Genomic DNA, 27,840 nt, shown 5'->3' on the forward strand with positions numbered 1-27,840 from the left:
CCTAGCTCTCCTCCCTTGGGGGGCTGCCTTATCCCGCACCGGCTTTGTAAGCCCAGCGGCCGGCACCAGAGAAGCGCCACGCGCTTGTGACTCGATGCAGAGCTGGGCACCACTGGGGCCGAGCGTCGTCTCTGGGCAGACGATCCCACATTCACCGCTCCAGATTCCCCCCAGCAGCCCCAGCTACCTGTTGCAGAGACCCCGTTCCTTGACTCTGTAAAGGGATAGCAGTCCATCTTCCACCAGCTCTCAGCTCCCTCCCTGATCTCCTTTCCTCTCAGTCTCTGGACTCCTAACTCTAGCTCCTGCCTCCACCCCTAATGAGAATGCTCCTCGAGGAACCACGGATGGCTCCAGTTGATCGCCCCTTCAGCTCCTCCTCTTTGTCTCCGCTGAGGTCTCTGCAGCTCCATGTACCTCTGCCTCCTTCCCCCCAGCTCCCTCCTCCTCTCCACAAGCAGCCTGCCCATGCTTCAGCACCTCACTCCTGCCTGTGCTCATTCCCCGAGACATCTCCCCACTGAGTTCATGTCCTGCCCCTCCATAATATCTCTAGGGAGCTCTTCCCTCAGCAGTCAGAGGCTGTTTGGGTGGGAGGGGGGTGGGCTCAAATTCTGGGGCTGGACGACCAGGCTCAGGGCGGGAACCATCTGCTTCCTGCTCAGTACCTGTACCCGTAGCCCCCCAGGGGCTCACGGCCGTGGGAAACCAAGAACCCTCAGCCCCCGCCTCATCCTGGGGAGGTTGGTTCCCGGACCCAAGGAGAGGACTTCACGTTGTCTGTCCCTTGGGGGCTCGGGGCCAACCAGTCCCGCAGACTTCAAAACCAGACTACTCTTGTGTCACAGCCCCCGGCCTGGGCAAGGCCGCACCGCCCGCCGGGCTGAGCCGGGCCGCGGGCACCAAAGCATCCGAGTCCAAAGGCCATTTCTGGGCCCCAAAGGACTGGCTGAGACGGGGCCCAAGCCCCGCCCCTCTCGGCCTCCGTTCTCTGTCCGACACCCAGAGGCTTTCGTCAGCATCTATCAGGGTCTGGCCAACAGACGGGAGAGGAAAGGCCTTTTGGCCTCCTGTGAGGGAGGAGGGGCAGCCGCCCATCTGGAGATGGGGGCCCCGCTCGGAGACGTCTGGGGGCCAGGCCAGCAGCACCAGCTGAGTCAGGGTCCGAGACTTGATCCGCCTTTCCCGACATCAGAAGGGAGCCGGGTTCAAGTTCCACCCCTAGAACTGGCACTGATTGGGCAACTGTGGGCAATCCCTTGTGTCCCGGGGCATCAAGAAGGGCCCCAAAGAGCCCAGAAGGGAAGCCCAGGGTACGTCCAAGAAGGAGGCCGGACAGTCCCATAGAAAACAGGCCGCGTTTAATTGTCAAACAGACGGCCACTGGTACAAAAGTGCGCTACAGAGTGGACGCGGGGAAGGACAAAGCCCGGCAGCCCGGCCGGCAGAGGGGCCATTCCCAGCTCTAGCCGCTCTGGACGCACCGACTGCTCGGGGAGGGGGGCAGAGTCAGGTCCCCTGAAGTCAGTGGCGTGCTGGCCCTCCAGAGGGTGGGGGACCTTCAGAAGCCGGCAGGGTGCGGGCAGGAGGAAGGGCAGGAACCTCCAAGGCGCCACCCTGGGCCCTGACCCCTTCTGGAGCTCTCGGAGACCACATCCCGAGAAGGGCCCGGGGGCAGCAGGGGGCATCTCTAGGCAAGGGTCCCAGCCCCAAGATCACAAGCCCGCCCACCTGGACTGGGATCCCCGGCTCGGGAGGAGCGGGCCCTTTGCAGGGGAGACTTCGGGGCCAGGCCGGGGATGGAGGGAAGAAAGGAGTAGCTCCCAGGGGAGAGCGAAGGCACAAGGACTCGAGAAGGGGAAACCCCCCTTCCCCCCCCGTGGCCCCCCCATGACATCCTCTGGGACAGAAGCCAGTCTGGGGGGGCAGCTCTCGGGGGTGGAGTCTCTAGGGGGGTCGATGGACAATCTTCAAGGTCGTCTGCGGACAATGGCGGGCAGGGCAGACAGCGAGGGCCACAACCAGCATGGCCTCAAACCTCTGCCTCCGAGCCCGGGCTCCCGGGCCCTCCCCCCCACCGCTGCTGAGCCCAGCCTGGCCACCGGGGGCCTTCATCTTCACCCCCCAATAAATAGTGCTGCCTGCTCAGGCTCACCGTGGGAGGCCAGCCCCCAAAGGGTCTGCCCAGGCCAGCGGCAGCGGCCAGGGCTCAGAGGAAGGCGTTGGAAGCCAGGGGAGCGGGTCCGGCGCAGCCAAAAAAGTCCTGGCCGATGGAGCGTGGGAAGCCCTCCAGGACTCTCACCTTCACCGGGTCAAACTTCCAGTACTGGCCACCGTGGAGGAAGTAAGCGTAGCCTGGGAGGGAGGGAGGGGCAGCGGTCAGGGGGGAGGGGAGGGAGAGGCAGTAGTCAAGGGGGAGGGTCCCCCAGTAGTCCCCCAGCTCAGCCTCGCTCGGCCTGCACCACCTGGCCCCATCCAGCCTCCTGGAAGGCTCAAAGAGGCCGGAGAGCCGGTTCCCCACGGATGATCCGAAGGTGGCCTGGTCAGGAAGGCTTCCCTTCATCCTGGGATGCCTGGGAGGTGGAGGAGGAAGGGGAACCCTGGCCAGCCCGGGGCCGCCTCCCGCAGGACAAACCCACCGTGACTGTCCTGGAAGGCGGCGCTGATCTCGGCGGGGACGCCCCGCCAGTCTGTGGTCCTCCGTGGGGAGGGGCTGTCGACGCGCCGCGTGCTGGTCCGGAAACGCCAGTAGCTGCCCCCATGGAAGAAGTAGATCTTGCTCCTCGCCGTCCCCCAGGCCAGCGCCGCCTGGACGCCAGGGCTCGCCAGCCCCAGGTCCGAGAGCGGCGCGGGGCCCAGCAGGCGCTGCTCCCCGGCGTACACCCAGTACTGAGAGCCTGGCGGGGCAAAGGAGTGAGGGGGCTGCTGGGAGCCTTCACTCTGGGTGGCCGGAGTCATCCTCCCCTGAGCCCTAGGCCATGGGAACGCCAGCTGCTGCCTTTGGGCCACCGGTGTCAGGGCCCCTAACGGGGGTGGCCGAGGGCTTCTGGGGGCCAGACACAGCCCGCTCTGGCTGTCCCTGACCTCCCCCTTCCCACTCTCTTTGGTCCAGGACTCGCCCCTCACCGCCTCTCATTTCCATCCATCCCACCCTCCCAGGCTCCTGGAAATTCTAGCTACAATCCCGCCTCCTCCAAGGAGCCCCCCAAGCCCTCAGATGTCCCAGGCCTTCCCCGTGTTCACTCCTAGCTTCCTGAAGATTTGTACACTGGAAGTCCTAGAGGGAGGGCGCCAGCCTGGCCTCCATAGCACAGAACCCAGAACTAGTGGGCGCTTAACTGAGGGATGACAGACGGGCGGACAGATGCCACGCCAAAGGGCCCTTTGCTAATGAGAGTCTCCAAAGGGAGACAAGGGCCCTGGGGAGTGAAAGCTTGAAGGGAGACACAGGGAGGGATGCTGGGAGCAGGAACCAGGGGTCTCCCTGCCAGAGGAGGACAAAGAGAGCACCTTCCCGGCCCCGAAGCAACAAAAGAGGGACCGTCTGCTCTGCGGGCTCCCAGCTGGAGCTACCTGGCCCCACCCCCAAAGGATGCAGGGACTATGTGCTTGAGTGGGAGGGAGGAAGGAGGGAGGGAAGGAGGAAGACTGGGGGAAAAGGGGGGAAGGAAGGAAGAAAAAAGGGGGAAGGAGTGATGGAGGAAGGAAGGAAGGAAGGAAGAAGGGAGGAAGGGAAGGAGGGAGCGAAGGAGAAAGAATGGGAAAAAAGGGGAAAAGGAGGGAGGGAGGGAGAACCAGAAAAAAGGGGGGAAGGAAGGAAGAATGGAAAAAAAGGGAGAAAGGAAAGAGGAAGGAAGGAAGGAAGAAAAAAGAAGGGGGAAGGAGTGATGGAAGAAGGAAGGAAGAAGGGAAGGAGAAAGAATGGGAAAAAAGGGGGAAAGGAGGGAGGGAGGAAGGAAGGAAGGAGGAAGGGGAAAGAAGTGATGGAGGAAGGAGGGAGGGAGGGAGGAAAGAAGGAAGAGAAGGAAGAGGGAAGGAGGGAAGGAGGAAGAAATGGAGGAGAGAGGGAGGGAAAGAGGAACAAGCATTTATTAAGTGCTTACTCTGGCCCTGTGCTTTTTTACAGTCATCACCTCATCTGATCCTCACAACCTGGGAGGTAGGCCCTGTTGGCCCCATTTTCCATTGGAGACCACTGAGGCTCGGATGTGAGGAGTCAGGGGCTCTGGCTGGCCCACTTAGGACCTGGTTCCAGGTTTCCCCGACTCCAGGGTCCGTGGAGGCTCTGCCACTGGGTGCCTCCCACCTTGGGACCCCCAGGCGTTTCCTCCTCTCTCCGTCTCCAGTCTCCCTGGCTCTTCCTCACTGTCCCTCTCCCAGCTTTCCCATGGGTGGCTCCCTGGGAACTTCCGTGGGAAGGTTTCTGACCATGGGGCTCCCCTCCCCCTGGGCACTGCCCTGCGGCTCACCTTGGAAAAACCAGATGTTGCCCTCTGGATCCTCAAAGGCAGCGTCGAGGCTGGCAGGCAGGCCTTGCCAGTGGCGGGAAGCCAGCGCGGGGTAGCCGGGCTGGAGCCGGCCCCCTCTCAGCCTCCAGACAAAGCCTGACTTGAAGAAGAAGAGCTCCCCCCTGATGGTGGCCGCGGCATCGAAGTCCGTGTCGCAGGCGTCTGGCTGCACAGGGGGAGGGGGGCACAGTGAGGTGGCTGGGGGCGGGAAGCAGGCAGGAGAGGAGCAGGGTGGGCACTGGCGGGCAGCCCCGCGGACTCACCTCCAAGGAGATCTCGTTAGTGTCCGTGTCGCCCGGCCGGGGTGTGGGAGGCGCTCGGGAGCGGGGCCCGGCGGGGCCCGGGGCCGGAGGGGTCTCCGGACCGGGCTGGGGCGCGAGCCGCTGTCCGTACAGGTGCTGGATTCCCCGCCGGTCGTCCGGGCTCAGGCTCAGAGGGTAGCGGAAAGTGTAGAAGGGGGACATCAGGGCTTTGGCTTCGGTCGAGTGCTGGAGGCCCAGCACGTGGCCGAACTCGTGGGCCGCCACCTGGAGCAAGTCTGTGCCTGGGGGTGGGCACGGGAGCTCACGGTCCGGAGCCCCAGCAGGGGATCCCCACACAGGGTCGCCGGCCATCTGCCTTGCCTCAGTTCCCCCAGGCCCACCCACCATCCAGCCTGCCTCAGTTTCCCGGGCCTCCCCTCCATCAGGACGCCCTTCTCCCGGCCTGCCTCAGTTCCCCAGGTCAAGACTTTCCTACCCAGATTGTTCCCAATGGTCCAGGTCTCATCATAGTCAAAATGCACGTCACCCTCTCGGTGGGTCTTAGGGAAGAAGGCATGAGCCAATATGCCCCCGGGGCCATCGAAAGGGAGGTTGTCCCCGTGCCGGTACCTGGGGAGGGCAGAGGTCAGCGGCTCAGCTACCCCGACCTTGGGCAGAGAACGGATTTCTGCGAACTGGGAGCTCCGCCCCCAGCCCCCCTGCAAGGACCACTTCATTCAGGGCTGTGACCCTGGGCAGGACTCCAGAGCCCGGGAAAGTCGCCGTGCCCTCTTCCGCCCCTTCCACACGTCACCGTGAGCAGACTCGGCCACGTGGACTTGCCTCCCTGTGCCGAACCAAGGCGCCCCACGAGAACCCTGACGGCCCGCGGGACCGGGCGTCCTGCTCCCGATTTCCAGAAAAGGACTTTGGGATGCTCAGCAACCCATCGGAGCTTTGGAATGGCATGGAAGTGGCCAAGGCCAGGGGCAGGGCTGGGGAAGGGTCAGGGGCCTCCAGCCCAGCATCCCGCACCTACCTGGTGAAGTCGATCATGATGTCGGCCCTGCCCTCCTGCACCTCGGTGAAGGTGAGTGGGGTCACGCTGCTCCACACCCCCAAGGCCTCGGCCATCATCTGCCGTACCTGCTCCTTGAGCAGCTGCCAGGGGAAGCGCAGGATTCTGGATCGCGTGGGAGGAGACGCAGGGCCGGGGTCAGAGTCCCCAGATCCCACCGGGGAGGAAGGAGGGAGAGAGCACTTATTTAGTACCAACTATATTCCAGCCTCTCCACATGGGCTCTGTTACTGCGGTAGAGGAAACTGAGGTAGGTGGAGATTAGTGGACTTGGCTAACTAGGGCCATTGAACTCAGGGATTTAGGACTCCAGGCCTGGGGTTTGGGGTTCTGTGCTCTGCAGCCTCCAGCCCTGCCTCGGTGCCTTACAGGAAGACTGGCACGGCAGCCAGCGAGGGCTGGGCCCCTCTCCTCCCTCTCCTCCTCGCCTCCCCACCGGAAGGTGAGGTCAGCCTCCCCCCGGACAGCCTCATCTAAAGGAGCTGCAGGTGCAAGGGTTCGAGGGCCCCGTGCCGTCCCGCCCCCCACCCTCCCCCTCGTGCCGTCCCGCTCCAGGCCCTGCGGAGACCCGGCCCCCTACCTATAGGTGAGGTGGACCTTCTCCCAGCGCCCCCCTGACAGCACGAAGCGTTTTTGCCGGTTCTGGAGGCGTAGTCCGGGGGGCAGGTCGGGTACCCCGCAGCGGGGGCGGCCCCGAGCCGCGGCACGCCGGGGCACCTCCGGCTCGGAGGCCGCGGCCTCGGGAACAGCCTCGAGCTGGCGTCCATGCTCCCTGAGGGCCGAGTCCTGCATGGGGAGCGGAGAAGCCTCAGAGTGCCCCCCATGCCTCAGCGGTCCTGCCCCCCTCCCCCCATACCCAGTTCCGACCGGCAGCGGCCCCGCCCCCCAGCTCTCCTGGCTTCTGCTCCAGCGGACAGACCGGTCACCTCCTGCTGTGGGCGGGACTCGCATCAGGGCCCGCCTTCGAGGAGCTGCGCCCAGGACGATCCAGGCTTTCAGGTTCCCTCTCCCTTCCCCCTTCCCCCCCCCCCCCCCCCAGGCGTTAGCATTAAAAAGTATTTTGAGACGTGGGCCGGGTCACCAAAAAGCGCGGAGGGCGGGGCTTGGGAGAATGTATTTGTTTCAAGTCTACTTCTTGCCCTAGCGCGTTACCACAAGAAAGATGGAGCAAAGAATAGAGAGAGACAGAGACAAAAAGACCGAGACAAAGACACGGAGAGACAGAGACAGACAGAAAAAGAGAAGAGGCGGGGCCAAGATGGCAAGAGAAGCCCGGAAAGTCTTGGGAGACTTTTCCAAAGGGGGGAGGAGCAGCTGCGGCAGCTCCGGGGGTTTCCTCCAGGGCCTTTTCGCAGCGGAAACTTTGTAAGCCACCGGGTCCTTCTTTGTTTTACTGCTCGCTACATTGTTAACGAATTGTAGCCTCAGCATCTTTAATGGTTCGCTTAAGCCTAGAAGACACGCGTGTGTGAGAGTGTGTGTGTTTGGGAGTTTGTGTGTGTGAGTATGTGAGTGTGTCCGTGGGAGTGTGCGAGTATGTGAGTGTGTCTGTGTCAGAGTGGGTGTGTCTGAGTGTGTCCGTGGGAGTGTGCGAGTATGTGAGTGTGTCTGAGTGTGTGTAGACAGAGAGAATAACTGCATACTTTAAGGGAAAGGACTTTCTCCAGTTTCCAAAACCTCTCCAAGAAGCCGGGGTGGGGGCCCAGAGCTAATTGTTGAGTGAGAAAGACACCGCTGGCCGCCTCCCGCTGATACTCCTGGGCTCCCCCGCAGCCTCTTCAGTCAGCCACGGAGGCCGAGGAGGCCCCGGCCCGACGAGAAGCGGAGGAAGCAGCAGCGCCAGCGGGGTGCCGACCCCCTAGGGGAACTGGCAAAGGGAGCCCCACGTCTCCTCCCCTCCGCCCCTTCCTAGGAGCCCCCGGAGGGGGAGGGGCGCTGAGGGACAAGGGCACCTGGGCGCAAGCGGAGAGGAGGGAGGGGGAGGGGGGCAGAGCGGGAGGACTCGGAGGGGGCCGAAGGAGGAGGGGGAAGAGGGGGGAGGAGCAGGGGGCCGGGCCAGACCTGGGCAGGGCCTCCGGGACATCCACAAGGGCACGGGGCTGCCAGCCCGTCACAGCGCAGGGCGGCTCCGCGGGGCTGCCCACCCCCCACAGCGAGGACCTCCCGCCCCCCCAGCCTCTCCCCCCCCCCCCCCCGGCTGGGTGGGGGCTGCGGGGGCGGGACGGGGCCGGCCTCAGACTCACGGGCGGCGGCGGGGCTGGCCGGGCCAGGACCGGGTACGAGAGCAGCAGCGGGAGCAGGATGAGAGCTCCGGAGAGCCGGAGCGGGCGGCGGCTGCGGGCCGGGGCTGGGGCCATCCCGGGGCGGGCGCCAGGGGCCTGCGGGGCGGGCCCGGAGCCCGGCTGACTGCGGCCCTTTATAGGCTCAGCCCGGCCCGCCCCTCCCCCCTCCCCCCAGCCGGCCGAGGGCCCGGAGCCTTCCCCTCCCCCTGCCTCCCCTCCCTGCCCCCCTCCCCGCCTCCCCGATCAGGGCCCGGCCCTGCCCCCCTCCACCAGCACCCAGCCTGCCTTTTGTTCTCTCTCCCTCTCTTCCCACCCCCCTCTGAGTAAGGAGGGGGGAGCCCTAGGGCAGCCTGCCTCTGCCCTCCCCCCACATCTGGAAGGCGCCCTACTCCAGCCCTGCTCAGTAGCAGACATCCCCCCCAAGGGTGGGCCCGCAGTGCCTCGCGGTGAGGGGGGGAGGTTGGGGGGGGAGGGTGGCACATCAGGAGGGGGCTAGGTGCATGGAAGGGAGGGGAAAGGGCTGGAGCTAGGACCCTAGGACCCAGCAATAGACATCCAGAGGAGAGCAGCTGGTCCTTGCCCAGGGGGTGCTGGACACTCTCCAAACAGGAAGCTTCAAATGGCCACAGAGGATGGGGGGCCATTTGTGGCCAGTCTAACCTGGCCAGCCCGGACACCAGCCGATGCTTGTCTCTGTTTCTGTCTTTGTCTCTCTGTCTTTCACTCTGTCTCTGTCTCTGTCTCTGTCTTTATCTGTCTGTCTCTATCTTTGTCTCTCTGTCTCTGTCTCCTTCTGGCTTTGTCTCTTTCCATCTCTGTCTCTGTCTCTGTCTCACTGTCTCCATCTCTGTCTTTGTCTCTTTCCATCTCTGTCTCTGTTTTTGTCTCGCTGTCTCTGTCTCTGTCTGTCTCAGTCTTTGTCTCTTTCCATCTCTGTCTCTGTTTTTGTCTCACTGTCTCTGTCTCTCTGTCTCTGTCTGTCTCTTTCCATCTCTGTCTCTATCTTTGTCTCTCTGTCTCTGTCTGTCTGTCTCTCTCACACACACACACACACACACACACACACACAAACAGGGAGCTGGGCCCAGAACTAGACCACAGGAAGCCCCCAGTGTAGGGCTGGCTGGGATCCCAAGCCGCCCCCTGCGAGCCTGCCTCCTCTGAGTCACACTCCCAGACTCTCCTGTTGTCCTGCAGCCTCTGAGCTCCATTCCTTGGCCTCCGGCCATCTGGTCCAATCTCCTGCGGCCTCTGGCCCTTGCTATATTTCTGCTCTTCAGCTGGGACTCTCCTGGCTTCCTCCGGTCTCTTTTCTCCTATGTGTGCCTGAATTCTCGGATAACCCTTCTCTGACCTGTTTCTTAGGGTCTCCTCTGGCCTCTGACTTCTCCCTCTGCCTGGTGCCCTCTGCCTCTGATCTCCGACTGCCCCCCCTCGCCTTTGGACCCCTTCTCCAGCCTCTGGCCTTCTTCTCTGGCTGCTGCTGGCGGACTTCCCGACTTATGCTCCACATAAACAAGTGATAAGTCACACAAGTGCCCAAAGTAAGAAGAAGCATCTCAGTCCGGTTTCTGCACCCATTGTCTCCAGCTCCTCCATGTGGGCACAGGCTCTCCACTGCTACAGTTGGCAATCCCTCCAGGTCTCTGAGGCCTCTGCCCCTCCCTAGGATTCCAGGTCAAGCTGTCCTGCAGAGCCTCTCCCCAGGGTCTGGTGCTGGTGGCCACCCCCCAAACTGATGAGCCACAGGAAGGACCCCTCCCTCCTCATCCCCAGCCTCTCTCTCGCCAGGGGAGCTGATGGGAGCCCAGCTGAATGGGGGCTTGCAGGGGTGGAATGGGGCCAGACTCAGACTCATGTGGCCACGATTCCATTCTGTAGGGGCTGATGGAGGGCCTATCTTGCCACATCACCAGCCTGTCTCCTTGGGAGGCATCGAGATTCACGGTGAAGCACGCTGGTCTGCCAGTGACTCCCTGTGTGACCCTAGGCAAGTTCCTCACCCATCAGAGGAGGGCAGTCACCCACATGGGCTTAGCCTTCCAGCCCTAGGTCTTTGGTTTCCTCGCAGATGTCCCTCGCCTTGGCGGATCGCTCTCGGCAGATCGCTCTCGCTGGCTCTCTCTGCTGCCCTGGGCCCACGCGGACTCCGTCGTCCTGTGGATCCCCGGCATTCTGGCCTCCTCTGTGGTATCCCAAGGGTCCCGGCTGCCCAGCCACGGGAGCCATCTCCAGGGAATGGGCTAGAGGAGAGGAGCAGTTTTCGACAGAACACTTCCAAAGGGTACGCTCTCCAGAAGACCAGTCGTAATTGGAGAAATGTGCAGAAGAGGCTGCCGCTTCCTCTCCACAGACCCGCAAAGATGGCCCAGGAGGGTGAGCCGGGGCACCCCTCCTTCCTGCTCTGGGCTCCTGGGCCCCAATCCCACCCCTGGAGACGAGTTATCCAAAGCTTCTCCAGATCTTTGCAAAAAAGGAAATTCAAGGGTCCTTGCTAAGAACAGCATGTGTCTACAAACTACCCAAAGGTCCACAAAGTGCTTCAGATGCGATTTCCCTCGATCCTTGTAACCCCGGGAGCTGGGTGCCATTCCAGCACCAGTTTTGATGAGGCCGACTGGCTTGCTTCCGGTTCCCAAAACTAAAAGTGTCTGAGGCCACATTTGAACTCGGATCTTTGAGTGTGCAGGCTCATGCTCTGTGCGCTGTGATATCAGCATCATGTGAGTATGAAGGACGAGCATTTATTTCCTATACAGAAATGCTAAGGATCAGGACACACCCAGAATATAAAAGGGCAGCTTAGCCGCACGGTGGGTAGACACTGGGCTTGGAGTCAGGAGAACCTAAGTTCAGATCTAGCCTCAGATACTTACTAGCTGTTTGACCCTGGGCACATCACTTAATCAAGTCTGCCTCAGTTTTCTCATCTGTAAAATGAGCCAGAGAAGAAAGTGGCAAACCACTCCAGTATCTTTGCCAAGAACCCCAGAGAGGTCTCAAAGAGTCAGGCAGGACTGAAGATAATGAAACAAAGAATAGACAGGTGGGAATGCTTATCTTATTCTTCCAATCTGCTGGGAGACGGATATAAAACCCAATGAGAAGGGCAGCTAGATGGCACAGTGTTTAGAGCACCAGCCCTGAAGTCGAGAGGACCTGAGTTCAAATCCAGCCTCAGACACTTAATATTTCCTAGCTGTGTGACCCTGGGCAAGTCACTTAACTCCAACTGCCTCAGCAAAAATGAAAACCAAGGAGAACCTGAAGCCGTTTGCCACAGTTATGTTTCACCTCCACTGTCTCCTGGAGAGTCTGTGGCTTTTGGCAAACCAAGCCAGCAGCTTGGGCTCCTCCTGTGGTAGGTAGCTGGCTGTGTGGTGCTGAGCCTTTCCTCCCTGCCGGGCAGCTCCATTCATTGCCCCAGAAATCTCTGGGCTCTCCAGAATGGGCTGCAGCGGTTTCTTCTTTTTAAAGAGCTCAACTCCTTTCTCCACTATTGTCCTCCTGGGGTGGGGGTGGGGGATAAAAGGACCACCATTCAGTGCTGAGCCACCACATGGCTAGAGGCAGCCCGGGAGCACATCATCTCTAACGTCCAAGAACCAGCTAAGTTACCCATGGGGTTGGCAGAAAGCAGGCAGGGAATAGCTGCAGTACTCTGCACAACTCATGTTTCGACGGTCGTCGCCAGTGGGAAGGACCGTGGGCATACAGACACGATCCGCCATGAGCAGAGATGCCGTCCACCGTGGGTGTACAGACTTGGTCTGCCGTAGGCGTACAGATGTGGTTCGCCGTGGACGTACAGACAGGGTCTGCCATGGGCGTACAGACAGGGTCTGCCATGGGCGTACAGACACGGTCCACCATGGCAGAGCTGCATCAGACACTGGGGGTCTCAATTGTGCACCTGGCCCTAACCCCCAGGATTGTCTTGTGATCTCCCTCTGGGCACTCCTTCCCAACATGCTCCCAACATCCGAGGAGGAAAGGAGGCGAGAGAGGTCCCGTGTGTGCTCAGCTATTCTAGGAGAGTCGCACACTCTATACATGTTACAGAAGCTAGCGACGCCACCCGGCTGGCTCTACAAAAAACAAGGTGCTCATCACCGGGGAAAGGTGTCAGGGAGGAACAACAGAGAATAATGTTGTGGTATAGTGTGAACTCAGCCATATAGGGAATTCTGAGGCAATTTGGGGAAACTGAAGCAAGGAGAAAGACCACAAGAACAGTACACACTGTCCCTGTCCTGCTGTGCCTGCCTTTTGAGAAAGAGGAAAGCTGGTGGAAGGACAAGAAGTCTCCTCGTTCTGGGCAGGTTTCACTGCCTCCTGCTGTGCCCTTTTCCTGCCTGACCTGCAGCCCTTGGAGGGAATGTGTAACATTCTCTGATCCGCATCCTCTTTATAGTCGGTGACTCTGAACCCCTCCGGGCCATTATTCCAACTTCCATCCCTTCCATTTACTAGCTCTTACTGAAATCTGGATAAACTCAGTGCCAGCCTCCCTGGCCACCCTTTCAGGGACTGACTGAACTTCCACTAATTCTCCTTGAGGAAGGGGAATTGGAATACTCTTTGCTCCCCATTGCCACTTACAGGTTCTCCCCCTTTCTTCTCCACTCAGAAACCTTTCTTCCCTTGAGATTCATGCTATTTGTATCTACCACCCAATTAGAATCCGGGCCCTCACTGCTGCCCAGCAATGCTGCTCTATATCCCTTATCAATTGACTCTTCCAATCTCCCCGATGGCTCTTCCAAACCTTCTCCTCCCTTCCCAAACCTCCTATAGCTTCCCTCACCCCCCCCCCGCCACTCTCTCAGCTGAGAACTTTACCTTATATTTTACAGAAAGAAGGCCATTTGCCTTGAGCTCCATTTTCTTCCCTATTCCTCTTCTTCTATCACTCCAGTGCCTTCTGCTACTCTCTCTTCCTTCATCCACGGCCCCCATGAGGATGTGGCCTGACTCCTGACAAAGGCTAACCTCTCTCTTTGTTCAAGTCGCCCCCTTCTATCCCAGCTCCTCCCGCTTCTGTCATTGCCTGTCTGGTTTAGCTTCAGTCTCTCTTCACTGGCTATTTCCCTACATGCTGCTATCTCCCCATCCTCAAAACCCTTTGCCCGATCCTTCCCTCCATGCTAACCATTGTCTTGTGTCTCTCCTGGCCTCCGCTGCCAAATCCCAGAAGGTGGCCTCCGACAAGGGCCTCACTTCTGCTTCCCTCTCCTCGTCCCCTTGCAATCTGGCATCCAGCCCCATCATTCCACTGGGACCACTCTCTCCAAAGTCACCAGAGATCTTTTGCCAGCTCCGAAGGTGCTTTCTCCACCCCCGTTTTCCCTGACCGCTCTGAAGTCTTGCTCACTGTTGGTCACTCGCTCCTCCTTTTTCCTCTCTTCTCTCTAGGTTTTCAGGACATCCTCCCTTGGTTTTCCTCCTCCCTCTCCAGTCACTTCTCTGTCTCCTTGGCTGAATCATCTTCCAGATCACCTTTACCTTTAACCTTAGTGTCCTTCAAGGTTCTAGACTACTTTTTAATTACCATCTTTGTGCAATGAATTCTCAGATTATCCTGCCCCAACCTTTCTGCTGGTCCCCAGTCTTGCATCTCCGCCTGTCTTGCAGATATCTTCAACTAGAAATTCAGATGACATCTTAAATTCAGAAGTCATTACCTAGCCCTATAAATCCTCCCCTAGCTTCCCTATCATTGTAAAGGGCACCCCATCCTCCCAGGCCCTCAGGCTCCCAACCTAGAAGTCATCCTGGATTCTTCAGTATTTTTCTTTTCTTTTCTGAAACAATTGGGGTGAAGTGACTTGCCCAGGGTCACATAGCTAGGCAGTGTTAAGTATCAGGGAACATTTGAACTCAGGCCCTCCTGACTTCAGGTGCTGTATCCACTGCGCCATCTAGATGCCCCTTCTTCAGCATTTTTCACCCCCCCATATCCGGTCTGTTGCCAAGGCCATATGCCCCCCTTTCTCCTCTGACAGTGCTCTGGTGCAGACCCTCACCACCTCATCCTGTGACTACTGCAAGAGCTGCTGGGGGTGAGGGTCTGCCCGCCTTGACAGTCTTCCTACCACAGTCCATCTTCCACTAGCCGCTAAAATCAAACATCTGACACCTCTCTACTCAACAGACTCTCTCTTGTCTCCAGGATCAAGATATAAAAGTGTTTGGCATTCAAGGCCCCTCCTCCCCTCCCCCCTCTCCTTTCAGTCTTCTTATCCCTTACTCCCTGACACTTTCTTTTTTAATTTTTTTTGAGCTTTTTATTTTCAAAACATATGCATACATATTGTTCCACATTCCCCCTTGTAAAACCTTGTGTTCCCAAGTTTTTTCTCCCTCCCCCCAAATGGCAGGTAAATGTGTTAAACATGTGGCGCGTACTCTTTGCAGGGACCCAGGCAAGAAGTCCTTCCATCTTTGGCACTCTCTGCCATCCCCCGTGCCTGATAGGCACTCCCTTCCCCACTCCTACCACTGAGCTTCCTTTAAGCCCCAGTGTAAAAGTAGTCCCCTGCAGGAAGCCTTCCCCAGCCCCTCCTAACCCCAGGGCCTCCCTTGGGTTAATGATTTCCTTTCTTTGCTGTGGAGGTCTCGTTTGTACATCCTTGTTCATGGTGTCTGTTAGATCGTGAGCCCCTTGCGGGCAGGAGCTGCTTCTCACGGGCAGGGGCTGCTTCTCGAGGGCAGGGGTTTCCTTCTTGCTCCTTTCTCCTGGCTCTAGCGCCCTGCGCGACGCCTGGATGCTTAAGCAGTGTTTAAGGAAATCGTGGAGACAGGATGATTTCAGGAAGGCCTGGAGAAACTTACATGAACTGATGCTGAGTGAAACGAGCAGGACCAGAAGATCATTCTATACTTCAACAACAATACTATATGATGATCAATTCTGATGGACGTGGCCATCCTCAGCAAGGAGATGAACCAAATCAGTTCCAATGGAGTAGATAGGAACTGAACCAGCTACGCCCAGCCAAAGAACTCTGGGAGATGACTAGGAACCACTACATAGAATTCCAATCCCTCTATTTTTGTCCGCCTGCATTTTGGATTTCCTTCACAGGCTAATTGTACACGATTTCAGAGTCTGATTGTTTTTGTGCAGCAAAACAACTGTACGGACATGTATACTTATTTTGTATTTAATTTATACTTTAACATATTTAACATGTATTGATCTCCCTGCCATCTAGGGGAGGGGGTGGGGGAAAGGAGGGGAAAAATTGGAACAAAAGGTTTGGCGATTGTCAATGCTGACAAATTACCCATGCATATAACTTGTAAATAAAAAGCTATTAAAAATTTTAAAAAAAAGAAAGAAACCGTGGAGGCCGCAGGATGGAGGAGGAGTCCTGAACGCCAGAGCCCCCACCCGTGGCCCAGAGCACTCACCTCTCCCTTCCTGCCCAACCTCCAGCCTCATCTCCCCACTACCTGGCCCTCTCCCTAATATTCGTCCTCTCCTTATTTATTGCTTCCCTCCCTACTTCTTTCCCTTCCCTTCTTCCCCCCCACACCCGGGTCTCCCCCACTTCCCCGTTAGTATTTTCATTTGGCTTTATGCCTTCCCTTGGCTTCAATTAAGCATTTTTTCTCTCCTCATCTCTTTCCACTGTAGGAAAAAAAAGGCAAAGCAATTCCCTGTCAGACATGGGCAAAAATCTCAAAGTGGAGGTCGCCTTCTTCCCCGAGTCTCCCGCCTCCGTCAGCAGCTGAAGAGCTGCCTCTGGTGAGTCCTTCGCCATCACATTCGGTCTGTGTCCATCCGGGTTTTTCAGTCTCTCCAACTTGTCTTTGCATTGTTGCTTTTATTTTATCAATAGTTCTTGAATGCACCTGCTTGACCTATATTGGATTACTCAAGGGAACGGGGCTGGGGGGAAGGGAGGGAGAAAAACACAAGGTTTTACAAGGGTGAATGTTGAAAACTATCGTTACCTGCACTTTGAAAATAAAAAGTCACGAAAGTAGTTCTTTTTCTGCTCGCTTCACAGTGTGTGAATCTCCTCTCTCTCTGGAACTTCCTTTTATCCTTCTTTATACACGGTAATAACCCTTCGCAGACCATAACTGGCCCTCACTGACGTCCCCCTGAGTTTCCAGGATTTTTTCCCACCAAAAACCGACAAAGTAAAACTTTTCTGTGCACAAACATGCTCTTTCTTTGGTGTCGTTGGTTATAAAGCTTTGGTGGGGAGAGTCTCCATGTTTTCAGAAGAGCTGGATCAGTTCATGTGTCAAGCACACGTTAATGTGCTTTTCCCCCAGCTCCTCCAGCATTTGTCATTTTCCCTTTTGGTCAACTTTGCCCATCTCTGAGAGGTAGGAGCGAGAACCTTAGAGTTGCTTTTATTTTCCATTTCTCGAGGAGAGGGTTTTTTTTTTAAATATAGCTAGTGATAGCGAGCTTGGTTTTTGCCCTTTAGAAAACTGCCAATTCGTGGATAGAGCACCAGCCCTGAAGTCAGCAGGACCCAAGTTCAAATCCGGCTTCAGAAACTTAACACGTCCTAGTTGTGTGACCCTGGGCAAGTCACTTAACCCCAAATGCCTCAGCAAAAATGAAAAAGAAAACTGCCTATTCGCGTTCCTCGGCCATTTATTGTTGGGAAATTCCGCTCTGATTCTTTATAAACTTGAACCCATTCCTTGTTCGCCTTGGAAACAAGACTGGTAGAAGAGAAACTTGCTCCAAAGGCTTCCCAGCTGCCACTCAACTAATTTGCATTCAGTTGAAACTTTCATTTTCGAAGTTAATATTATTTCTTCAGTCCATAAAAATCTACCTTCTCTCCCTCCCAATTCCCAGTTGAAAGAAAGAAAAAACTTTTCGATAAATTCCGCCTGGAGAAAAACAAGAACCGCTGGCGGGCAGCGGCCCCCAAAGGGGCCTTCTTGTCACCGTCGGGGGTGCAAGTTACAGCCCAAGCCCGGAGCCTCGGGGCCGCCGGTCTCCTTACACACTTAGGGGGGGGAGAGGGGAGAAGAAGGAGGGGGAAGAGCCTCTCTTCCTCCTCCCCAGCCCTGCTCACTTCTTAGCCTTTGTCTCCCTTTCCCCCGGGCGCTCCGCCCCCACGAGTGGTTTTAGCTCCGGGGACTCTGCTCCCCTCCCGGAAATTCCCCGGTCCCTCTTTTCTGCCCATTAATGCCCCGCTGGGTGTCGAGAGCCGCGTATTCGGCAATTCCGCCGCGTGCGAGCCCGGAAGCGTGTGTTGTGTGCGTTGTGGAAGAGCGTGTGTGCCTGTAGGGAGGCGCGTGCAGGGGCACGTGCATGGCGTACATATGTGAGTGCCCCTGGGTGCGCTGTTGTAGGAGAGTCAGTGCACGTGCTCGCGTGTGCGCTGGAGAACGAGGTACTTTTGTGCAGATGTGTGCACGTGTGTGCGCCGCAGGAGCGCGTGTCCACGTGTGTGCGCCTGTGTCCCGTGTGTGCGCGTTGTAGGAGAGTCTGTGCACGTGCTCATGTGTGTGTGCGTCGCAGGAGAGCGTGTGTCCACGTGTGTGCAAATTGGACGAGGTGGGGCTCCAGCTCTCCCCCTCCTTCCTCTTGCTTCCTCTGGAGCTGTATTAACGCGGCATGGGGGGGGGAGGGGGGAGTGTCCCCCGCTCCCTCCCGAACCCGTCCCCCACTTCCCCCTTCCCCGAGCTGCCGCCCCCCTCTGGTTTCTCCCTGGCCAAACGCTCGGCGCTTCCCCTCCCTCTCTCCCGGCCTCCTCAGGCCCTAGAGAGCGGCCTCGCACCCACAGCTCTGGGCGGAAACCCCAGGACCAGCAGCAAGAAAAGCTCGGAGGCTGGAGAGCCCGTCAGCCGGGGCCCCTCGTCTGCTCCTCAACCCGGCCCTGGGAGGTACGGGCTGCCTCTGGTGCCCAGGTGCAGGACAGGGCGGAGCTGGCTGGCCTGGGGGGGGGGGGGGGGGGGGGGGGGGGGCGGTGCTGGAGGGGGCGGAGCTGGCTGGCGCTGAGTCTCTGCTCCATCCTCCTCCTCGATGGATTGAGACAGAGCTGGATCTTTTCTTCCCGGGTCTCCTACCAGAAGGGAGCTTCTCTGGTCCCGCCCCCCCCCGCCCCTTTCTTTCGGACAACACGGGCCCATTTCCTTATAGAACTGAGCCTTTTTGGGGCGCATTTTCACGGCCCTTTTCCTGCTTCCCCTACTTGTATTCAATGCAGTTTCTCACGTGCTCCCCGTCGCCCGGATCCCCCAAACTTGGAAGTTTGGCTTTGGTCCAGATCCCACTTTCTGGTGACTCTCAGTAACCCTGGGCCTTCTCACGTCCGAGGTGCATTCTGGGTACAGAACGAGCAGGTGGCAGGGACCCCAGGGAAGGCCTGGGCTGCTCTCGGTCCCTCGGTCCCCTGCAGCCTCTTGTCCCTGGCCGCCCCTCGGTGCGCAAGCATTCCTCAGTCCCAGGCCGTCCCTCACAGCCCCGGGCTGTCCCTCATTCCCCGGCCGTCCCTCAGTCCCGGGAGAGCCCCTCTTGGCCCGGTACTTTCTCCCATCAGCCCCTCTACAGTTTCCTTCTTCACGTGCTGCCCCTGCCTCGGATTCCTTCTCCAATGCGGCAGCCAGATGGGTGCAAGCTGCCACGTGCCCTCCCAGTGTTATGCCAAAGTTCTCTTTTAATGGGGTGACCAGTCCCTCCAATTGTCCTATTTCGTTATTCTGCCTTAGGTTATGACTGTCCCCTCTTAATGGTTGAGATAAAGGTTTTATAGACATTCCTTAATGTCATTTAGAATATCAGTAACCTCTCTCTATTAGGTTATCCCCTAATACCTCCTAGTACCTCCATTATGTCATTGTTCTTGTTATTCCATAAAAGGCTCGCTGCCCCCAGACTCAGGGCTAGACTCTTTGAGATGATAGTCTCGTCTAGCCCCGGGGTCAATATGGATCCATTGGTCCCAGTATTTCTCTCCATTTAATAATTATTGAATTGGTCTCTAATCTCTGTCTTGCTCAGTCTCTTCGGCATTAGACAAGCCGGCCCAGCCATGATTCACCTCAATGTGTGGCTGCCCTGGGAAGGGAGGACTGTCTCAGAGCCCCTCCTCAGGCAGAGCTGCGGGTCATTTTGGGGGTCTGGAATGGAGATTTCTGACTCAGTCCAGGTGAATTCTGGGATTGGGGGGCTTTCCCACTTAGAGAACTTGTCAGATTATGTGCCTGCCCAGAGTAGTGAAGTCCCTTGGCTTGCTCAGGTATGGGGCCATCTTTGTTGGGGGGAGGGGGGGGGAAATGATAGATCTTTCTTTTTTTTTCCTCTGAGGAAGTTGGGGTTAAGTGATTTGCCCAGGGTCACACAGCCAAGAAGTGTTAAGTGTCTGAGAGCAGATTTGAACTTGGGTGCTCCTGACCTCAGGCCTGGTGCTCTATCCTCTGCGCCACCTAGCTGCCCCAGGCCCGTACTTCTTATGGCTACTAAGGACTTAAATTTGGACAGTGGCAAATGCTTGGTCATCTCTATACCCTTCTGTGTGGCAGTGGACCGAGACCAGCCCGCCCACAGAGCTGGGCTCAGAACCGGAGGGGGCGGTCACGGGCCCCTCCCTAAGGGGGCTGCACCTCTGGGGTACAGCGGTCACTAGCGTGAGAACAGGTAGTGTGCCGGGCTCGGTCCTCTCCCACCTTCAAAGGAATTCCTGGGATAGGCCGGCCAGGGAATGTGGTCCAAGTGAGAATGGCGCTTCTGAAGCAATTAACGGGCCCCAGGCAGTCAGAACCTAGGGAGCCGGGCCAGACAAAGGGCCTTTGGGTGAGAGGGAGTGGCCAGGGCCCAGCTGATATGGAGGCCCAAAGCCAGGGGCTCACCGAGCCCTCCCAGACGGCCCTTCAAACGCCCTTACAGGGAGTCCTCCGAGTGAATCCTGGGGTGGTGCAATCCCAGAAGGATGGAGAGAAACATGCCAAAGGTCAGCAGGAAAGGGCTGACTCAGAGAGGGTGGAGTGGACCGGGCCGGCTCGGACAATGCCCCAGGAAGCCGGCCCCTCGCGACCAGGGAGGCGGGCAGCTGCTCCCAAGGAAACTGGGGAAGACTCCTTGTGACAGCCAGGGCAGGGCTGGGGTTTGTCTGCTTGGCTCTGGCCTTGCCAAAGTGCCTAAGGAGGAAGCTGGGCGGGGGCAGCGCAGAAGAGGGCTCACTCTCCCTCACTGTTGTTGTTCGGCCTTCCTTCTTGGAGAGGACCAGGACAGCAGGGACTCCATGACAAATAAGGGAACATCAAAGCGAGGGAGGGCTGTGGGGGGGGGGGTCCCCTGCCTCAGTTTCCCCTCCAGAGCATCTGGGTCCAGTGGCAAGGTATAGAAATGGCCCTGGATGCAATAGGGGACCTGGGCCTTTTTAAGCCAAGGTCTTCAACAGGTCTCGGTTTGACTGAGGCAACATCCATTCAATGATTGAGGCCAGGGAGCCACTGAGGCAAAGAATGGCCTGTTTCAGGTAGTCAAAACCAAAAACTAAACCTAAGTAAATAACTCTGGGAGGGGAAGCCCCTCCGACTTTCTGGCCAAAACAGAAACGATTGCGACTTCTGCACTCACTCTGAGTCAGTCAGGCCCCAAATTGTGATCCGGGGTCTTGACCTGGGATCTATTGTTCAGTGTCTGAGATTAGATTTGAACTGGTCCCTTTTCTTCCTACCATAAATTGAGCTTATAAACTGTAGTGTTCTGGTGGGTTTTCTGAAGGCCTCTGGACCATCTTTCAGTTCAGCAGAGCAATCACCACGAGAATGAATGGCCAGGGATAAAGTCCAAATCCTTTATTGTCTCCTTCACGGCCTGTCTCCTTGCCTGGGGCCCGGGCCAGCTTTCTGGAGGTCCTCAGGAAGGTGTCTTGGTTTCTGTGGGGGAGGCAGGAGGACCATGCCAGTCTCTGTCTTGAAGTCTCCCTGAGTCCGGGAGCTTGTGCTCTAGCCTCTAGTTGGAGCCTCTAGGCCTTCCCCAGTCTGTTCCAGTCCCCTTCCGAGTCTCTCTCTGAGCCCTTTCCAAATCCTTGTCTTCTCCAAGTCTGACCCTGGCTGGGTTTGTCCCGGCTTATATGCTCTATTCTAATTAGATCATTTACAGCACACTGAGTATAAGCCAGTCATTATATCACTAGGGAACCATTATTTGTGGTAAGATTAATTCAATCATACTGAATCCTTGTCTTCTCCAAGTCTGACCCTGGCTGGGTTTGTCCCGGCTTATATGCTCTATTCTAATTAGATCATTTACAGCACACTGAGTATAAGTCAGTCATTATATCACTAGGGAACCATTATTTGTGGTAAGATTAATTCAATCATACTGAACAAGAGAACTATTAAGCACTACGCTAAACCAGATAACCATTGTCTTATCGGTTCCACTGAGTTAGCACCTTGTAAGCATCCTTGTTTCAAGTTCAGAGTTCTGGCCCATTACAGTAACCTTTAAAGCGTTGGAGGCTCTGGACTTCTCATTGGTGTCCTGTCCCTAGAACTTCAGTGATTGGTGGCAGGATCTATACTGGAATTAGTGGCTGCTCTGCTCATTTCCCCTTCAGGGTTCTGCAGGGAGCGCAGAGGAGAGCTAGCCATGGCCAAAAAGAACTCTCAGGAGAGACCCCAAAGGGGAGGAGGATCTTCCAGCAAAGGGCTCCCCATGATGTGGGTTACCCCCTTGGCCAGGTATGTCGGGCCTACCTTCCCCCGTCCCGGGGATTCTTAGCCCTTTTTTAGTATCATGGACACCTTGGGTAGTCAGTCTGGTAAAGTCTCATTTTAAGTGTATAAAAAATGCATAGAATTGTAAAGGAAACTCCTAATGTTGAATTATAACTATTTTTTTAAATATGTAGACGTCATGGTCTATAATCTGAATCGGTTCCTCATCAGTAAATGACCTGGAGAAGAAAATCTCAAACCACTCCAGTATCTTTGCCAAGAACATGACTAAAACTGAACAATGAGATCTCAGGCTTAGGGTTAGGTGCCCCTGGAGATTTCTTGGCTGCGGGGCGGGGCGGATATTTTGCACAAATTTAAGCTACTGGATGGACAATCCCCTGCTGGACCTGGCCCCTCCAGCCCTCCAGCCCTCCAGCCCTCTAGCGTTCCAGTCCTCCAGCCCTCCAGCTATTGGTGCTGGAGAACAGGGCTATCTATCAGCTGTCGTCTGGCAGCTCCTCAGGGCCCTGCAGGTTGAGCTGCTCAGCTGCCACCCTTTTGCCTTTGCTCCCGAGCCACCTCCTGGCTGCTGCTGACTTGTTACTGGTGAGCCTTTTGTCTCCCAACTCCCCGTGGTCAGCTAGGGATTTTGCTCTTAAAATCCTTCTTGCCTAAAGATCGGAAAAGAATAAATACAAAAGCAATAGGAAGCCACAAAGATTTCAAGAGGGGAAGAGGAAGAATGTATTTATATGAAAATGTTTGTGTCGGCTCTTTTTGGGATGGCAAAGGGTTGGAAGCAGAGGGGATGCCCATCACTGGGGAAGGGTGAGTCTCTGCGGGATGTGATTGTGATGGGAAAATGACAAATGGGCTGATTTCAGAAAAAACTTGCAAAGAATTCCAGGAACTGGAGCAAAAGGAAACGAGCAGAGCAGGAGAATATTGCACAGAGCAACAGAAACGAAGAACTGCTTGACTTTGCTATTCTTAGCAATATAATGAGCCAAGACCATTCGGTAGGATTCGTGAGGAAAAATGCTTTCCTCCTCTGGAGAAAGACTGGATGTCGTCTGAATGCAGAAAAACGTACAGTTTTTCATTTTCTTTCTTCCTTTCTTTCAAGTCTTCTTGTACCAAATGACTAATATGGAAATGTTTTCCATGATTGCACATCCATAGCCTATATCTGATTGCTTACCATCTCAGGTAGGAGGGAGGAGAGGGTGAGGGAGGCGAGAGAATTTGGAACTCAAGACTTTTTAAAATGTTAAAAACTGCGTTTTTTTGGTAATTGGACGAGTAGGGGGCTGGTTCTACCTTCTCCCCAGCAGCTCCAGTTCCGCCTCCGGAAGGAAGGCAAATGAACCTGGGCGCTCCTGGCTAGTTTCCGCTAGGCTCCTTCTGAGGCATCAATGGGCCCAACAGCAGAGCGGGGAACCAGTTGTCTCAGTCACAAAGGGTGGGGCGCTGCTTTCCCAGCTTTGACACTGTTCCTTGGATGCGAGGACCACATGGGGGAGGACGTCCTCAGGCTCCAAAGACAAGACTCTTGTTGGCCACTCCGGCCACATCACAAGCAAAGTGCAGAGTCTCAGGGATCAAAGGCAACCCAGGAGGGAGTAACCGGGTCAGCTTCTGCTGGAGACCTCCCGACCCTTCATGGTGGGACCGCTCTGTTAGAAGGGGAAGCTTTTCCTGCGTGAAGCTTAAACTGGCCAAGTTTCCAGCCATGGTTCCTGGTTCTGTCTTCTGGGACCAAACAGAGGAAGTCTCATTTGTCTCTCACATGTCCTTCACTTGTTTTCAGTCATGTCTAACTTCATTTTCTTGGCAGAGATACTGGAGGGGTTTGCCATTTTCTTCTCCAGCTCATTTTACAGATGAGGAAACTGAGGCAGAGTTAAGTGACTTCCCACATCTAGCAAGTGCTGAGGCCGGATTTGAAGCCAGGGAGATGAGTCTTTGGGACTCCAGGCCAAGTGCTCTGTGCCCTATGGCAATTCCTCACGGCCTGTCTCTCACATGATGTCCTACAGCCCCCTCCTCTCTTCTCTGGGCTAAACACACCCAAATGTGTCAGTGAATTCTAGCAGAGCTCGAAGATGGCTGCTTTCCCTGGGCGCCCCCCAGGTAATCAATGTCCTCCCAAAACTGAGGTGCCCAGGACTGACCACAGGCTCCCCAGAAGGTCCAGTTCTGGAATCTGTGCCTTTCTTCCTGCAGCCCCAGGCTTTCCTGGCTGCCAAATTGTCTCTTGGCTTCTGTTGGGTCTGTGGGCCACTCGGACCCACATTCTTTTTGAGAAAATCGTTGTTATTCTTGTAGACCCGGACTGCAAAGCACTTCTGCGGGAGTGCCTTTATCCCTCATGAATTTCACCTATTGGGCCGAGCCCAAGGCTGAAGAGCCCTTTGGATCCAGGCTCTGCTGCCTGGTTTTATTGTCTGCTCTCTCTAACCCCAGCTTGGGGTTCGCCCTGGTGCCTTTAGGCGATCGCGGAGAACAGGGCAAACCTGAGCTCCGACCCCGCCCGGACTATTAGCAGACATCCCGCACCCATCGTCCTGAATCCCGCCATTGTCTTGTGGCCCCGCCTGCGTTTTATCCCCGTCTGCTCCCCGAGAACAGGGAGGGCAGCCTCCCGGGGTACTTTTCTGGGAGCTGCGTACGCTTCCTCCCTCCCCCGCTCACTGAGCTGCGATCCGGTCCAAAGGAAATGGCACAAGCTGTCCTGGACCGAGCAGGCCGGTTCTGGGGGATCTCGGTCCCCTTCCCCCGCTTTGGTCCTAAGGCCATCCTCGGGGTCCTCTCCAGGGGACCGATTGCAGGTGGATAACGAGTCGCTCGTCACACCCGGGAGTGAGCGGGATGTTCCCATGATCACCGCTCCCCAGACTGGGGCCCCTGGGACATCCCGAGACGGAGGCAGAAATCCATCCCCACTAACAGAGGCTTGACAACGCGAGTGAAGTGGGTGGCGTGCCCACCAGGTGGCGCTGTACGCAAGCCAATTGCCCACCAGTCTCCCCGAGGTCTCTAATTCAGGCGCCCGAGTCTCTAATGCGCGTCTATCGCGCCCTCCCTCTCCCAAGGACTGGGTAAGGAAGAGCCCCCTCACTTCCCTGCTGCCCCGCCCAGAATTGGAACTTCCAAGGCAAGAAAAGATCTAGGATTCAAGGATGCAAAAACCAGAGAAATCTCTGCTGCCCCCTCCCCGCCCCGGGGTTGCTAAATCCGGGCCTCATCCTTCAAAGTCGGGCCGAGTCATCAAGCATGGATTAAGTACCTACTGTGTGCCGAGCCCCGGGAGACAAGTGGCCCGTCTGAAATGGGGCGCAGTCTGATGAGGGAGAGAGCCCACAGATAGCTACGTCCCCGCAAGGGAGACTCGCGGGGGAGAGCCCAGAAGTGGCTGGGACCGGGAAGGCCTCCCTCCTGCACCAGGTTCCTGGAGGAAGCCAGGGAAGCCCGGAAGTGGAGGTGGGGGGGGTCAAGGGGCCTGGAATCCGGAGGGTGCAAAGAGCAGTGAGAACCGCAGGAAGCATTTCTCAAGGGCTTGCCTGCGCCTCGCTTAGTGCTAAGCCCCGAGGTCGTAAAACGGGACTGTCAGCCGGAACCCGATTTTCCGGAGCTCCTAGGGCAAGAACTCCGCGGGGCAGCGGGGAGAGGAGTTAGGCTTCTCCACCCGAGTCATTTCCACTGCTAACAATTCCATCTGCTTCTGTTGCTGAAGCATCGGACAGGACCAAGGACGGGGAGGGGGAGGGGGAGGGCTCCCTCCTGAGCCCTCATTAGCTGTGGCTGCAGAAGCCGCCCCTCCCCAGGGAGTCACCTTTCCAGGGAGCCCTGGGGGGGGGGGGGTGTTGCGCCTCTCCGGGGGCGACCCCTGGCCTCAAGGGCAATACGAGATTTCTGTACCTGATGCAAAAATCCTGAGCGCTCTCCAACCTGGGCACAAGCTCGGCATTCCAGCTCAAGCCCCCGTAGACACACCCGTGACCCATGACAGGGAGATTACAAGGAGCTCCCCCTTCTCTCGGGCCCCAAGGGCTGTTTTTCAGTTCCTGAAACCTCTCAGGCAGCAGCCTCAGGGCTAAGGGCATCCCCAGATAAGGAGCTAAAGGCCGTGCTTGGGCTTGTGCACAACTACTTCTTGTGGCCTTAAGGACGCTCCCCCTTCTTGCTCCTCGTAAGCTAGAAGTTTCACGCATTAAGGGCCATGGGATCCTCGGGGCCGCGCTTGCGTGTCAGTGTTCCTGCGTTACTACATCTCCCCGGCGCATTCTTCTTGGGCCTAATGCCCGTCTGTCAGGGCACAACGCTCCCAGGAGGCTGACTGGAAGCCTGGCCACGCCCAAGGCCCTGGGGCCCCTGTCCTGGGGAGATGGCAGTTGTCCAGCTTGCCTAGCACCCGCCGCCCCTTGTGTCTCCCTCAGAGCGCCCGGGCACTAGGGCCAGGTCCGGTGAGGGGCAGATAGTTGATCCCGGGGGCCGGCGGCTGGTCCTTGTCCATTGGCGCTGCCTCCTTGGATGACAGTTTTGAGCCTAAGTTTGCCTGGGGGCAGATGGCAGAGATGGCACGGGATCGGGACGCCAGAAGGGGAACCAGTTTCAAGGGCAGATGATGGTGACAGCACGTGGCATCTGATGCTGTTGACACACCCCAGCGAAGCGCTTTATAGAGTCGGGAGTCGGGAGTCAGCAGAGCTGGACCAGCCCGGCACCTTTGCTTCCGTACGCGAAGGTACATTCTGTGAATGAATGCGAATCCTCCGCCCAGCGTGGAGTCCTTCCAGGATTGTCCCCGGAGGGAATCCCCGCCTCCTGTGCCGACGGATGGGAGGAAATACTGGCGCGCAGTAAGCACCGACCAGAAGGGATGGCTTCGGGCAAACCTGGAAGGACTTCCATGAACTGATGCTGGCCGGAGTGAGCAGAGGCAGGAGAACATTGGACACGGCGACAGCAACGTTGTTCGTGATCAGCTGCGAACGACTTCTCAATATGATAACCCATCACAGTCCGGGAGGGGCGCCCCAGAAACCCGCTGCCCATCTCCAGAGAAAGCGCTGAGACTCACCGGGCAGATCGAAGCTTTGCACTTTTTTCTTTTTTTAAGAACACGGACTGTGGGAGGTCCAAAGGTATGGGTCCTTGCATATGTTCTCACACTTTTGTATGTATCGTATCTATGATACATATTATTACGTATCCCATACATATTATGTATATGTCTAAAATATGTATTTTATTGGGAATTTGTGTCTCTTTTCCTTCTTTATTTTTCCAAAATGTTATTTGTTGCATTGGATCACTTGCCAGGGGAGGGAGGAGAAATGATAATGAGAAATTCTTGTAAAAAAAAAAAAGTATTACAATTAATAAAGAAAAAGAAAAAAGAACATAGTAAATGCAGAAATTTGTTTTACATAACTATCCATTTGGCTCGGGGGGAGGGGTTGTGTACCTTTTTTATTCATTTTGAGAATTAAAATTAAAAAAAGAAAAAATCCCATATACACAAAGACCACAAGAGAAAACTTCAAAAATAATAGATTTCCATTTCAAGAAAACCTTTGTAATAAATACTAGCCATTTTTTTCCAAGTTGCCCAGCTTTTCAGTGCTTCCTTGTGGCTTTCTTTAGTTCTCTGCTGTTTCCTTTTAGTTTTTTTTCTCCTTCCCCGCCAAGAAGACTACAACTGCCCTCCGACATAGAAACAGACACACACATAGCTACCTACAAACATAAGTCCTGTACGTGCGCGTCCGTAAGACCGTATTGAGCGTATTTCCCCTTTTCTTCCGAAGGGGGATAGCATCTTTCTTCAAGATCCAAGTCTTTCCATGTTTTGTTTTTCGATCAACAGCCCGTCATTTTGGAAGCAGGGCAGTATCCCACGCGACCCCAATCTATGTTGATGGTCTAGGAAAGGTTTTGTACCCCACTTTTCTGCGTTTCTTTCCCCCTTGCTGCTTTTGTTTGACTTACCCAATAAACATTTTCGCTTACAATGAAGTTACTCGTTTTCCATCTCAGCACTCGGCGCCTTACCTCCGAGGTCCGGCCGG

At 56.4% G+C, this 27,840-nt stretch overlaps 2 protein-coding genes across 3 annotated transcripts; one reads left to right on the forward strand and one right to left on the reverse strand.

Annotated features, from left to right (window-relative positions):
• Positions 1–1,344: 1,344 nt before the first annotated feature.
• Positions 1,345–8,285, reverse strand: MMP11 (matrix metallopeptidase 11). The gene is made up of 8 exons (XM_031949102.1): positions 8,072–8,285; positions 6,409–6,614; positions 5,790–5,933; positions 5,247–5,380; positions 4,772–5,052; positions 4,470–4,674; positions 2,640–2,897; positions 1,345–2,355 (listed from the first exon to the last, which is right to left on the reverse strand). Exons 1-8 carry the CDS (start codon positions 8,183–8,185, stop codon positions 2,210–2,212), a joined length of 1,488 nt encoding a protein of 495 aa, XP_031804962.1. The 5' UTR covers positions 8,186–8,285; the 3' UTR covers positions 1,345–2,209.
• An 868-nt stretch (positions 8,286–9,153) lies between these two features.
• Positions 9,154–16,264, forward strand: LOC116420901. 2 transcript variants are annotated; one of them, XR_004231346.1, is made up of 3 exons: positions 9,154–10,486; positions 15,753–15,863; positions 16,129–16,264. XR_004231346.1 is itself a non-coding variant. In XM_031949104.1 (2 exons), the coding sequence occupies exons 1-2, from the start codon at positions 9,910–9,912 to the stop codon at positions 15,848–15,850; spliced, it is 675 nt and encodes a 224-aa protein (XP_031804964.1). In that variant the 5' UTR covers positions 9,154–9,909; the 3' UTR covers positions 15,851–16,121. The 2 variants fall into 2 exon arrangements, 1 of the variants encoding a protein (XP_031804964.1); XM_031949104.1 differs by lacking the exon at positions 16,129–16,264 and having other exon boundaries at positions 15,753–16,121.
• Positions 16,265–27,840: the final 11,576 nt, after the last annotated feature.

Source organism: Sarcophilus harrisii, chromosome 1, assembly GCF_902635505.1.
Source record: "Sarcophilus harrisii chromosome 1, mSarHar1.11, whole genome shotgun sequence".
NCBI lineage: Eukaryota > Metazoa > Chordata > Mammalia > Dasyuromorphia > Dasyuridae > Sarcophilus > Sarcophilus harrisii.

Bases quoted from the DNA above. Each gene is read 5' to 3' on its own strand.
- LOC116420901 (XM_031949104.1), top strand. From the start codon at position 9,910: ATGGGAGCCCAGCTGAATGGGGGCTTGCAGGGGTGGAATGGGGCCAGA. The intron at 10,487-15,752 runs GTGAGCCGGGGC...TTTCCACTGTAG, and splicing joins CGCAAAGATGGCCCAGGAGG to GAAAAAAAAGGCAAAGCAAT.
- MMP11 (XM_031949102.1), bottom strand. From the start codon at position 8,185: ATGGCCCCAGCCCCGGCCCGCAGCCGCCGCCCGCTCCGGCTCTCCGGA. The intron at 2,898-4,469 runs GTGAGCCGCAGG...TTGCCCCGCCAG, and splicing joins CAACATCTGGTTTTTCCAAG to GCTCTCAGTACTGGGTGTAC. The intron at 2,356-2,639 runs GTGGGTTTGTCC...CCTCCCTCCCAG, and splicing joins CGCCTTCCAGGACAGTCACG to GCTACGCTTACTTCCTCCAC.